Source organism: Vulpes vulpes, chromosome 11 (assembly GCF_048418805.1).
Source record: "Vulpes vulpes isolate BD-2025 chromosome 11, VulVul3, whole genome shotgun sequence".
NCBI lineage: Eukaryota > Metazoa > Chordata > Mammalia > Carnivora > Canidae > Vulpes > Vulpes vulpes.
This window is the reverse complement of record NC_132790.1, coordinates 38,213,440-38,228,170: the sequence shown is the minus strand read 5'-3', so window position 1 is coordinate 38,228,170 and position 14,731 is coordinate 38,213,440. Positions and strand designations below refer to the sequence as shown.

Here is a 14,731-nt window from a genome sequence, read left to right as displayed (position 1 = left end):
AACTAGGGGTGGTGGAAGGGGGGAGGAGGGCGGGTGTTGGAGGGGAATGGGTGACGGGCACTGAGGTGGACACTTGACGGGATGAGCACTGGGTGTTTTTCTGTATGTTGGTAAATTGAACACCAATAAAAATTAATTAAAAAAAAAAACTCCACTTTTAGCTAGATGAATAAGCTGGAACAAGCCCAGTGGGTTAAAGAGTATTTTGATGCAAAAATAAACAAACATGGAATCCTAGGTAACCATTTGGAAGAGGCTTATAGTAAGAAAAACAGATCAGTAGCAACAACTTTAAAATAAAATTATATCAATTTCATTAAATTCTAAATATTTTGTTAGAGTTATTTTTATAAAATGGATGCAATTATACACATTTAAATTTAAGACAGTGTTTTTGTGGTATATGACAATGCAAAAGGAATAGCATCTGAGAAAATTATCTTTCCTTTAAAATTGGGTGTTTGGTACTAGTTAGCTCAAATAAAATAAACTAGCTTCTAGACATCACTCTTATTATGTGAACTTGGTAGTTCTATATGCTCTGAGTTTTTAAGAAATTCCAATATCTGTCTTATTAGAGATCTTCCAATTTTTAAAAAGATATATTTATTTATTTGAGAGAGAGAGAGAGAGAGAGAGAGAATGAGAGAGAACACACCAGTGTGGGGAGGGGCAGAGGAAGAGAATCTCAAGTAGACTGACTCTCCATTGAGCTTAGAATCTGACGCAGCATTTATCCCATAACCCATAAAATCATGACCTGAGTTGAAACCAAGAGCTGGAGGTTTAACTGACTGAGCCACCCAGACATGCCTAGAGATATTCCAATTTATGACTGTTGGAAAATAGCTCAAATTGCCTTAATTTTGTGTGGGTCATAGAACATGTTAGCAGCCCAACCACCAGTTTGTGGCATCTGCTGTTAGTGTGGTGGCTCTCTGAATGTGTTTAATTATGGAAATGATAGGATGAAAATAGAGCTTTGGAAGGTGAATCTGGCAGAGGCATATAGAAATTAAAGTACCAGTTAGCTCTCCAGACCTGACCATCCTCTGGAACTTCAGCATTATATACACAACTGCCTACTCAACATATCAGCCTAATAGATGTCTCAAACTTAACGTATCAGAGTCCTGATCTACTTCCACAAAACCTGCACCTCCAAAGTCTTCTTTAAAAAAAAAGATTTTATTTATTTATTCATGAGAGACACAGAAAGAGACAGGGGCAGAGACATAGGCAGAGAGAGAAGCAGGCTCCATGAAGGAAGCCTGATGTGGGACTCGATCCTGGGACTCCAGGATCACACCCTGAGTCAAAGGCAGGTGCTAAACTGCTGAACCACCCAGATGTCCCCCCCAAAGTCTTCTCTATCTTAGCTACTAGCAACTCTGTTCTTTTGATTTTTTTAAGCCAAAAGTTCTGGAGTCCTGCTGGAATCATTTCATATTCAACGTCTCCTCTATTATCTTGATTACCAGATATATCCAGGAAGCAACCAATCTTCACCACCTTTCACCATCACCATGTTTCTTGCCTGGATTATTGTCTCCCCACTTCCAACCTTGACTCCTATAGGTCATTCCTTAATGCGACAACCATAGTATCCATTTAGTCCTGCCTCTGATCATGTTTCTAATCTGCTCACAGTCCTTCACTGCTTTCCTCTCTCATGCAGAATAAAAGGCAACCTTCATATAATGGCCTGAAATTAGCTCCCCTCTGGACCTTGAGATCTGCCTGCCTCAATATATACTCTTCCTCTTGCTCTATCCTCTCCAACAGAGACTCCTTGCTCTTCTCTAAACACTTAACCGACACATTTGTGCCTCAGAGTCTTTGTTGATGTTGTTCTGTCGAAAACACTCTTCTCCAAAATACCAATTTGGCTTTCTCCTTTACTTCTTTTTGGTCTTTACTTAAGGGACACTTTTTCTGTGGGCCTTCATCATCCATCCTGCTTAATTTTGCCTTCACCCCCACATACCATATTCTCCTTTCCTACTTTATTTTTCTTCCTAACACTTAACCAGCTAGTGTAGCGTTGTGTGTACCTTACCAACTTTTTATCTCTTGCTGTTAGAATGTAAGATTCATTAGAACAAGGCCCTTTAATTCTGTTTTCTAGTTGCTAGAATAGAGCCTGAAAAATAATAAGGATTCAAAACTTTGTTCTTCAGTAAATGGATGGGATGAGATGAGGCGATCCTCCCTAGAGTGGTGATGATGAAGGCAAGAGACATGGCAGAGGGTGACTCTTAACATCTTGTTAAGCCTGCATGTATCTGCTGGGAAAGGTGGCGGGGGGGGTGGCGAGAATCAGGGGCTATTCCTTCACTCAGTGAGGCCTTATTGAGCACTCACTGTATACTGACTGCTCAAGATACTTGTCATGGGGGCTGCTGAAAGGTGGTTCTGGCTAGGGGGAGCTTGTAATTTTGTGAGTGAAGATTACACATGGTTAATGCTAGTATGTCAGCATAGGTGATTTGGAAAAAAAAAGTGATGGTTTGATGCGTTTCTGCTGCTTGCTTGGTGGGGCAAAGTAGGGAAGAGAGAAGATGAATGAGTTTCAAAACAATGGCCAGAGGGTCAGATGGGCTCTTAAAAACTGGAGGAAACCTATTCACGAGGATGTCCTCCAAACTCTGAGTCTAGTCTGTGGGTTTCCCTGAGTCTTCAAAACTAGTTAAGCTATTTTAAGTTCAGTGTCCATTTGGCCATCACAGTCATTAGATAGACTTGTTTTCCTCTAGATTCCTGTCCAAAGTCCATATATACTTTTGGATTCATCTTCCTGCCTTTCATACTATTATTTCTGAGATATAAAGAGAGTATCTTAGTGGTACTCTTAACTCTCTGGATTATGCCGTGACCCAAAACATATGTTATTTTGAATAGAGTAAATTGATTCCAAGAGATTATTTTTTAAGAGGATGAGAATGATTACAAAAACATAACATTCCAGTCTCAAACTTGTTACAACAGATATGCACATAACCCTTTCAGAATGTTAATTTTTTTCCACTATTGATTATTTACTGGAAATGAGAGTATAACATAGAGTGAGTGTATTAGTACATAGCACTAGTTCGTGAATACATGATGATGTTGTATTTTAGAGGAAGAAAGAACTTTAATTTCAGTTTATTTCTACAATAGTACCTTGAGTTTTTATTCTATCATACAAGTAGAGAAGAGACCTCAGATTTGCAACATTAAAATATGATCAAGGCACCTGGGTGGCTCAGTCAGTTAAGCATCTGACTCTTGATTTTGGCTCAGGTCATGATCACAGGGTTGTGAAGCCTAAGATATTCTGTCTCCCTCTCCGTTTGCCTCTCCACCAACCCCTGCTCACATTCTCTATCTTTAATATATATATTTTTTCAATTTGCTCTTTAGGATTGATTTTACAGTACCATGCTGGAGATATATAGATAATATAGCATGACAAATATGAAGAATGTAGGATAAAGAAGATGCTGTGGGAAAAGGAGTTATTAGTTTCAGCTGGGGGGCCAGGGAAAGTTGCACCAATATAATGACATTTCAGGGCACAATTGCAGTTTGCAAAGGATTTCATGGAGCAGAGTGGGAGGAAAGATGGAGAAGGAATTCAGGCTTTGGGAACAGAGGTATGAAAAGGCAGGAAAATCCAGTGAGTACTGTAGGATGTGTTTTAGGAAGAATAAGTAATCCAGTGAGGCTTGGCTGTGGAGTATGTTGAAGGAAGTGACAGAGGGGTTTGGAAAGGTGATTGGAGCCAAAATCTCCTTACGTGCAATGTTAATAAAGGTGTCTGTTTTTAAGCGTGTAAGAGTCAGTAAGGGCTAAAGCAGTAGAGCGCACTGTTAATGCTTACATTTTGAAAGTGAATTCTCCTAGAAATAGAGTTTTAAGACTTCACCTAGGGAGTGCTTAAAAACAGATTCCTGGGCCCCACAGAAAACTAGCACAGTAAAAATCTCTGAAGAGCAGGGCCCAGAATGGGTATTCTAGAGATACCTAAGGTGATTTTTCTTTTTGGCTTTATTGAGGTATGGTTGGCATGTAACATATACATTTAAGCTGTACAACATGATGGCTTGATATATATTTCAAAAGTGATTATCACAATAGAATGAATATCTCTATCACTTTACATAATTACTGTTTTTTGGTATGTGGTGAGAACATTTAAGAACTACTCTCTTAGCAACTTGCAAGTATATAATACAATATTACTAACTATAATCACCATACTGCACATTAGATCCCCAGAACTTATTTATCTTAGAACTGGAAGTTTATACCCTTTGGCTAACATCTCCCTGTATTTCTTTCTCCCAGTCCCGGCAACCACCTTTCTACTTTATGTTTCTACACGTATGTTTTTGTTGTTGTTGTTGTTGTTTTGTTTTTTAAGAGAGAGCACCTGAGCAGTGGGGAGGAGGCAGGAAGGAGAAGGAGAGAGAGAATCCCAAGCAGGCTCCATGCTGGGCATGGACCAGCCCAAGCCCAGTGCAGGACTTGATCTTATGACATGAACTGAAATCAAGAGTCAGACGCTTAACGGACTGAGCCAACTAGGTGTCCCTACAAGCTTGGCTTTTTTGGATTCCACATATAAGGGAGATCATACAGTATTTTTTTCTCTGACTTATTTCATCTAGTACAATGCTCTCATTTCTTTTGTCCATGTTGTCACAAAAGTCAGGATTTCCTTCCGTTTCATAGCTGATATTATTCCACTGTATGTATATGACACGTTTTCTTTATTCATTCCTCCACTGATGGACACTTAGGAGGTTTCTAAGTCTCAGTCTTTACGAACAATGCTGCAGTGAACATGGAGTGCAGACAGCTCTTGAAGGTAATGATTTCATTTCCTTCCAATGTATGCCCATCTGGTGATCTCTTATGAGAATGTCTGAACATCTGTGTTTATATTTATATTTATTTTAAGGGAGAGCAGGGGTAATGGAGCTGAGATGCTGGGAGCCTCAGTTCGGGAGCTATCAGGGCTCCCAGTGAGGGCCTGAATGGGAGCAGTGGCAGTGCTGATGGTGGGGGAGGGCCAATCACAACCTGCTTCTAAAACAGAAACATTGGTAGGATGTTAGGCAGTGGGGTGAAGAAAGAGTCAGAAGGTGACATAAAGGTACTAGGGGGGCAATATTACTAGTGATGTCGAGAACTGGAGGGAACACTGGGTAGTAGCAGGTGGAGAGCTAGATGCCTGCATCTGAGGAGGTTGATGGGAGGCGTGGCCAGAGGCAGTAATGAATTTCATTTCAGGTATCTTATCTACTCTCCCTATTTTACCAATGATGAAAACTGAGGCTCAGAATGATAAAATGACTCATCTGAGCTCACAGAGCTAGTAGGTTAGTGGTAGAGTGGTAAGGGAATGTGCCCAGTCTAACAGAAAACCCAACTCGCTTCCTTCTGTTGTTTCTATGTCTGTATAGAAGATTCCCAGCTTGGTTATGCCCACTGAGAACATCTATAGAGTACTAATTACCAAGTGAAAATACCATTAAATACACATTATAGCTTTATTGCTTGTGTATATTTTTAACTGAGTCTGTGAAACCAAATGGACCATTTAAGGCTATTGGGGCAGAGGGCCAAGCATTGATTTACTAGGAATATTTTAACTCTAGATGCAGAAAGCAGGAAGGGAACTTAGAGGTCAGCCAGAACAAATTCATTTTACAGGTGAGAAAACAGTTTCAAAAAGAGAAATGCATTTGTCTAAGGCTGCACTGGTAACCAATGATTAAAACAAAGACCCATGTCTTCTGACCATTCAATTTATTGCCTTCTGCAGCAAGATTGTCCAAATTATTACAGCAGCCATTGTATTAACTTTTGTGATTCAGTTCATTGCTTTGTCATTTAACTTTCCTGGAAGCTGACACTGAATCATGAGTCACATCGACATGGCCATGGATGTATGTGTAGAGCCTAAGAGAAATGGGAACCTACATGATGAATCGGATCATTTTTGGTGCAGGCATTCAGTATGACACTTCCTAGTATAGAAGTTCCTTAAGGGCAAAAGATATGTATTTGCAGCACAAAATACGGAGCCTGGACCTATTAGCTATTCAGTAAATGTGCTTTGAATGAGTGATATAGCCCCACTGGGAATTTTTGAACTATGGTTTTTTTTTGGTTTTTGTTTATCTTAATTACCTGTGATAAATTCATTAGGTCTCTACAATGCCCATATGTAGGCATTCATGGAAAGTCACCTGGTTCTCATTCTTTAATAAGAAACAACAGAGTGACTATCAGCTGACAAAGGAAGGATAAAATGTGAGCTCTGGAAATGCCCTTGTCTGAATGTGACCTCCTGCCAGAACACTGGAAATACAGACTTTTCAAGTCAGCAGGCCCAGTGACCTCAATATACTTTTTTCTCTTTGTTTCTGATCTGGCACACTTGCCCTCACAAACTCAAACACACACACAGAGGCATACACACAAACACACAGATTGTCCTTTTTGAATTCCTACAGAGGTGTTAAGCCGATATATTGCTTTTTTGCTTAGTCTTAAAAATGACCCTTTGCCATATATTTGAACTGTAAAGGTCTTCTTTCTTGAAGATATCCTTATTCTACTATGAAAACCTCTGGACAAGCAGATTATTGAATAACCCATGACTTTGCTTTTCATCTGATTAGTTCCCTGCAAGGGATCATAAGACAACTGTACAAAGCCTAGAGGCCTTCAGAGTCCTGAATGATCAGAGGGCTTTTTTCCCCCGTCTTCCCGAAATGTCATGGCCATCCTGAGCAGTATCAAAGGGGATCACTGTTTGTATTAGGAACTAAAAAAAGAAAGTAAAAGAAATTTAAAATTCATTTGGGAGAAATGAAAGTTCATCTGCGGGTTGTGTGTCATATGAAGAGCATTATACCACTTTCTTTCATTGGCTAGACGATTGTGGAGGAGTACAAAGAAAAGCTTCTATGGTAAATCCCGTGTAAGAGATGTTTTAGGATCATCATGTGGCTGGCCCTTACAGGATGCTCTTCTCTCCAGTGATACATGCGTGGGCACACGGCTCACCCACTAGGGCAGAACCTTGATCTGCATCCATTTTTACTAAGTGCTCGTGGATCATGTCCTCCAAATCTGTAATGCTCATGCCCATGTGAATGTAACAACCTGCCAAAGTATTTGTTAATGTGAATAAAAACTCAGCATCACAACACGTTGTGCTCAAAGTTAAGTGTGAAGTGTTCTTAGAGCTGTTGACCTGGATATTCTTAGATACCTGCCAGTTTTGGCATTTTATTCTTTTTTGCAACAAATTGGCTTATTAAATACACACCTTGCTTTGTTTTAATTTATATGACTTTCTAAGACTCTTACCATAAATAAATGACCAAATCAGAAGAAAAGGCCTTTGTCTTGTCCTATACTTCTGGAGTTTTGAGTTAAAAAGAAATAAACCCTGCCTTCATTAGCTCCTGTCTTCAGCTACTATTAGTGGCTAGAGTTACAAGCAATAGGATTCATTTCATCAGCCGAAATCCCAGTAATTTTTTCGTCATAAACTCTGCTCTGGAACTCTGATTTCATATTGTCTTTCTTAATTTTTAACATGCTGGAGAAAGGCAGGGAAATCTCAAGGGCCAGTTAGTTCTAAGGTCCCGTGCTGGGCGCTTTCCATATGTTGATTCATTTCATCCACACCACAGTCCTGTGAGGTACACATTCTTGCTGCCATTTTGCAGATGAGGAAGGCTAACCTTCCAGTGTTTAACAAACTGGCCAACATTTACTTAAAAAATGAAGAATCAGAGCAAAAGTGAGTCTGATTGGTCTGAATAAAACCAATGCCTGCCTACCTAAATCTTTCTTTCTTTCCTTCCTTCCTTCCTTCCTTCCTTCCTTCCTTCCTTCATTCCTTCTTTCCTCCCCTCCCCTCTCTCTTTCTGTTTCCCTCTTTTTCTCTGTCAGAGGACTTTTCTTATCCAATAGATTGTAGAGTACTTAAGGGTAGAGGCCATCTAGTTTATTGTTGTATTCCAAGCAGGTAGATGCCAGCAGAGACTGGCATCAAGGTAAATATCTGTTATCTGTTCAGTTGAGTTGAGTGTGACCCTCTTGGTATGTAAGCCTGGAGGAGAGATAGTCAAAGACTAATGGTTTAGTAGTCGAGAGTATTCAATGTTGGCAAATGACTATGGGCTCTGGATTCATGAAGTTCAGATTTGAATTCCAGCTCCAAAGCTCATCATCTGTATACTTTGAACAAGTTATTTAGCCTCTTGAGGTCCAACTTTTTCACCGTAAAATGGAGATAGTAATTCTACCTTTATAATTACTTATGAAAACTGCATTTCTGATGGTTATTAAATATAAATAAATGCCAACTACCACTACCCTTAATTGGAATTGACTGTGGGCACCTTTTAACATATTGCATAATTTAGGTATGTTTGTTATGTTTATAATTTATAATCTATCACTCCACTAAAACGTAAGCTCCATGATGGCAGAGATTTTCACATTTTAATCATTGTATCCCAAGTACTTAAAACAGTATTGTCCAGTGGGATATCCAGTGATAATGGAAATGTTCTATATTGGAGTTGTCTAATTCTGTAGCCACTGGCCACATGTGGTTACTAAATACTTGAAATATGGGTAGCTAGTGTGACTGAGGAACTGAATTTTAAACTGTATTTAATTTTAATTAATTGAAGCCTAAGTAGCTGTTTGTGGCTAGTGGCATGCTGTTCTAGCACAGTTCTAGAACACTACGTGCTATAAGAAAATACTTGTTAAATGAACGAATCCCTTCCAGATTCAAAGATGAAAAACAAAGCTGCGTGATTGTATCTTCCGCTTACTCTTTAAAGATAGATACTGAGGCACTTTACTGAGTGATCTGCTCATAATAAAGGCCTCATGAGGTTCTGGTATGGAACTCAGTTTACAATTGTAATTAGGTTTTGATTTCTATTTCTTTTTGGTGTTAGGTCAAGAAAGATTTGGAAACATGACAAGGGTCTATTACCGAGAAGCTATGGGTGCATTTATTGTCTTCGATGTCACCAGGCCAGCTACATTTGAAGCGGTGACAAAGTGGAAAAATGATTTGGACTCCAAGTTAAGTCTCCCTAATGGCAAACCAGTTTCAGTGGTTTTGTTGGCCAACAAATGTGACCAGGGGAAGGATGTGCTCATAAACAATGGCCTGAAGATGGACCAGTTCTGCAAGGAGCATGGTTTCGTAGGATGGTTTGAAACGTCAGCAAAGGTAATGTGACCTTAAAGGATTAACTAACTAGGCAAGATTCCCACAGAAAATAATCATATCATCATCAGCATCATTATAATGATACTCATATGTGTTTGTCTAGTGGTTTATGGTTTCCAAATTGCTTGAAGCTCTTTCTGATTTCAAGGGGATGAGTGGGCAGGGTAGAAATTACTATCCACAATTTAAGATGATCTTGGCTAAGAGGGCAAAAGTGACCTGGACATGGTCACAGTGATAATAGCTAAAAACTTTGTTTGTTTATGGAGTGCTTATTATATGTCAGGCATGTTTTATATGCATATTCTCATCGAGTCCTCACACAGCCCTATGAGGTAAGTATGATTTTTAGAATGAATGAAAGAAATGGGTTCACATGCAGTGTCACTGCCTTATCCCACGTATTAATTAATTTATGCCATAAACATTTAATATGATCCTCTGCCAGGAATTGTGCTTTGCCCTAGAAATGAAAAGATAGCAAGAATGCAGAGCTGTCACATTGGGAATACTGGCATAGTGGAGTGAGAAAGTAGATGGCAAGTGAAGAACATTGTGTGGTTTGGCACTGCTCACTCTCCTGGATGACAGAGGAGTAGCAGGGAGTGGGGCAGAGTCAGGGCTGGAAGATGAAGAATCTGATGTGGCATGATAAGTATATTATTCTTCCCATTATGCCCCATGCTGCTATCTTATTTGTCAGATGTGTGGCTTTTGCTCTGCTCCCTTTGTTTTTGCTTTTATTTTTGCATGTCAGTATCAGAGAGAGAGAGAAAAGTTTTTACGGTAAATTTTGAAAGTTAAAAAAAAGCATAAATTAGAAAAGTAAATGTTTCACTGTATTTTTTTTTTTGCTATTTTTGGTGGGCATATAAATATATTTTACATTAATGTATTTTTAATGTACATATTTTAAATAAAACATAAATATATGTATATTTATATAAATATAAAATATATGAAAATTTATATATAATTTATAAATAAATTGTATGTTGAAATATTTATATAATATGTATCTTTTACATATAAATGTGGAAATATATTTTACATTATTAGGATTACATTCTGCATAGTTTTATATCATAATTTTCCTATTTTTATTTATTTGTGGAAAACATATTTAAGACTTACAGAGCATAGGCACTGGGCTAGGTATTTGGAATTCAGCTGTGAATAAGATAGATATTGTCTCTCTACTTCTGGAAATCACACTAAGGCCTTATTGTAAACATTTATGCAATCATTAAAGAACGGTTTGAAAATATAACGAATGTCATTCAAATAGACTGAGGAGGACTCTTTGACCCGTTTTATGCTAGAGAGCAGAATGGTCAGATTTTCCCAGGGACTAGGGAAAGACGGGAGGCAAGTCAATCTGGAAACAGAGTAGTCATTGCGTTCTTATGGGAAAATACCAAGGCTTTGAACAAGGGTAAATGCTATAGGGATTGGAAAGAAATACCTGATTTGAGACTCTGACTGAAGTTTATTTTTGGTTTTTTAAGTATTTTATTTAAATTCAATTTCCCAACATATGGTATAACACCCAGTACTCATCCCAATAAGTGCACTCCGTAGCGCCATCAACCAGTCACCCCATCCCCCCACCCTCCTCCTTCAAGTTAATTTTTTTAAAGATTTCATTTATCTCTTTGAGAGAGAGAGAGAGAACACAAGCAGGGGGAAGGGGCAGAGGAAGGAGGGAGAAGCAGATTCCCTTCTGAGCAGGGAGCCCAGTGTGGGGCTCTATCCCAGGACCTGGAGATCCTGGAGATCACGAAGATCATGACCTGATCTGAAGGTAGAAGCTTAAGCAACTAAGCCACCCAGGCACTCCTCAATGAAGTTTGAACACCAGCAGGGATTAAGCAACTGCTTAATGTCACTTTTCGGTTATAGTTGGGATAATCTTTTATTCTGGCCATATTCTGGACATTTTTGGTGCCTGCCTTCTTTCAGTCATGTCTCTGAGCTGGCCTGCATCTGGAAGTTGCTACTTCCAGAAGTTCCTGGGGGTTTTGCCTTCCTTCTTGGCACACTAGAATGCTTTTCTCCTTCTCTCTTCCAAAACCCTTTGTTTCCCCTATTTCTTAGGATTTTTCCTTGGATTCAGGACATAGTATCCATCATTTGCTGCCATCTTTCTACTTTTCTTGTCATTGAATCTTTTTGATTTGTTTGTTTGGGGGATGATTCTTGTAAAGAGAGAAATGTAGAGCAAACTCACAGGTCTGATGAGGTTACAGAATTTGAGAAACACGACTTTGTTTTTTTTTAAATGCAGGGCTTGAACTCATGGCTCTGAGATCAAGACCTAAGCAGAGATCAAGAGTTGGTTGCTTAACTGACTGAGCCACGCAGGTACCTTAGAAATAGGATATTTTTTATAGTTTAATTTTTGGACATTCTTCTGGCTTTTTCATTTTAAATTGCAAAATGTATGTGAATTCACCTATTCCCCTTATTCCTTAGCTCCACACTCAGTTTTGTTCTATGGCTTCTGCATATCCCTTCACGTTTCTTTCTTTCAAAAGAATTGCTCTCCTGCTTGCAAACTCTAGGTACAGGGGTAGAAGAAGAGGATTTTACAGAACTTCTTCTCTTAATAGATTACTTTACATCTGAAGGGTAAACTGAAATGAGTGACTTATATCAATATGGTGAGGGAGTCTTCCATCACTAATTCATTCATTCATTCATTCATTCATTCATCCAACAAATGTTATTAAACACCTCTTCTGTACCAGGCTTTGGAAATACAAAGATCTATAAAACAGACAAAATCTTGACCTCATGGATAATGATAACAAATAATAAAATGTAAGTAAAATATATAGGGTAGGATAGGGGATGTGGTAGCCAAAGAGAGAGAGAGAGAGAGAGAGAGAGAGAGGAGGAGGAGGAAAGAAAAGAAAAGACTATGAATTTGTAGGGAGGGCTGAAGTTGCTTGTGGACCAAAGGACCTCCTAGACATTTTCTTTTACCTCACTCTGACATTTCTTGCTCAACCACGGCATTCAAACTCTGCTTAAGAGCATGAGGTTCATTAACTTAAGGCCTGACTGACCCACTGTACTTAGATAGGGGATTTTTAATCCTCCAAATCCCTGCCAGTGTAAACTTTGAAGAGAAGCTTTGTACAGAGAGAGGGTGGAGGGATTTCACAAGCCTGAAGTGTGCTGAAATGCTAAAAAGGGTACAAGGCCTCATTGTACTGCATTCAATGTCATCTTCCCTCCAAACATACCGCTATTGAAGTTGTCCTGAAAGTCTTAATAATGAACATGTCTTCCCAATGCCAGGTTAGTATTCAAAGTTAACATCTAGAATCTCAGGAACAATACTGCAGCATTGACACTGGAGTGTCAAACTGCTCAAAAAGTCTTTTTAAAAGACCTCTGATAAAACTCTGCTTAATTTCTGAGGCTAGTATTACAGCATTTACAAAACAGGCCCAGACCAGACTGTCTACCTGAAGACAAGATGGAAGCATTTGGATACTGTGATCCACTGCTTCTTTGATTACAATGTTTGGGATCAGAGAGCATTTCCCATAGAGATCTTAGTCTAAGAAAGTGAATCTACTAATAATTAAAGTCCTTTTGTGTGATTCCATAATCATTCAGTCTGGTCATCAACATCTGATTTCCTTTTTTTTTTTTTTTTTAAAGTCTCTAAAACTTCGAATGAGCCAAAGGCCATCACCTTTGGCTTTGTCCCCATGGCCACATCCTGAAGCAATCCTGTATCCTGGCCATTTCTGAAGCTGAAACTCCCAGGGTGTTAGAAGACTTTGTCTTTGGGATTAGCTTCCATCTTGCTGCTGACACTCCTGCTGAGGGAAATTTGCTGTCTTGCTCTTCAGTCTTCTAGAATAACTTTCCATGAGAGTTTTCTTTTCTTTCTTTTGTCTTTTTTTAAAGATTTTATTTCTTTATTCATGAGAGACAAAGAGAGACAGGCAGAGACATAGCAGAGGGAGAAGCAGACTCCTTGCAGGGAGCCTGATGCAGGACTCGATCCTTGGCCCCAGGATCACTACCTGAGCTGAAGGTAGGTGCTCAGCAGCTGAGCCACCCAGGTATCCCTCCATGAGAGTTTTCATGTTTCATTGCTGTTGCTGGAACACTCATGGTAGCCTCTGACTATGAATTAGGAGAGAAAAAATAAAATGTATGCTAGCTTGCATCTCTGATTTTTACACCATCTCTTCAAATATTAAAACCAAAGGAATAAAAGGGAAAACCCTCTCTTAAGTCAAATTTTATTTAGTTTTCAACCTTTGCATTCTTGTCCTTTCTCAGCCATGTTTACTTGAATTCTACTTGCAGACTCACTAGGACCAGATAATGTATACTTGTGGTGATCACATGTCCCACTTTCCAAGGACATTCCTGCCTTATCCTACTGTCTTAGAATAATTATGGTAACACCCCCATTCCTGGTTTGTAATTTAGATTTATGCAGTCACCCCATAGATCAGGAGCTCTAGTACATCTCACTGCTAAAGTATGCTTTAACTTTAATAATGTCTATTTTATGCAGTCCTGTGCCCAAGCCAGTCTTTACTGGTAGATTTGTCTCTTTAGGATGACAGCCTTGGTCTGTTCTTGTTGGAGCATCCACAACATTGGGAGTCCTATCTTCTGGGCCCTTCTCAGTGGCCGATGGGGTCCTGCTACCTGCTGACCCATATATCTGTATGTTGTGTTGTTGCCTGAATCTCCACCAGTTGCTCCTTTAGGATTCACTTTCTGGCCACACCCGCCCACCTTTTAGGGTTGCCAAGAGCATTAAGAGACGTAATGTATATTTTATGCCTGATCACACATATACACCATACCTACTCCTCAAACATAACGTCCCTATCATCTGTTCCCACAGCCCATCTGCTGGTGTAGATGTCACCATCCATACTTAGCTCTGATGCACACAACAGCAGCATTTGGTGGAAGGGTCTGTTTCTATATCTCAGCCCTTTCCAGGCTATTCCACACTGCATTTATTGTGATGGGGTCCATGTGTGGATATGTTCAGAAACAGGACACCAGGAAAATGCCTTGGTGGATGGGAAGTAGTAGAATGGTAATATTTATCCAGGAGTGGTGGTAGGAACCAAGGGCACAGAAAGAACCACAGTGCCCTTTCTTCATGCTCCCCTCCACCTCATGCCCTACTCCTGGCAGATTTCTGTCCTATGTATAGCGACTTTTTAGCCCCACCCCCTTTCTCAGAATGTTCTCAAATCAATGAGTACTCCAGGAAGAAACTTTCTTACATTAAACTACACTCACTTTTAGTCTCCCACACCCCCCCGCACAGTTAAAAAGAAAAATGCTGATGTGTGTCCTTCTGGGAGAAGGAGTATATTCAGTAGTGTTCGCTTTAAGAAGTTATTCATTTTTTCAGGGAGGAGTTGGTGGTCCTTAGTATAGTGGATATTTTTCATGTGTTTGGAT

General features: G+C 39.4%; 1 protein-coding gene across 1 annotated transcript in view; it reads left to right on the top strand.

The window, feature by feature from the left end:
- Positions 1 to 14,731, top strand: part of RAB38 (RAB38, member RAS oncogene family) — a 56,639-nt gene that overhangs the window by 15,331 nt on the left and 26,577 nt on the right. Inside the window, exon 2 of the mRNA XM_026015263.2 lies at positions 8,988 to 9,268. Within this exon, the coding sequence (XP_025871048.1) occupies positions 8,988 to 9,268 (281 nt within the window). The remainder of the gene's footprint in view (positions 1 to 8,987; positions 9,269 to 14,731) is intronic.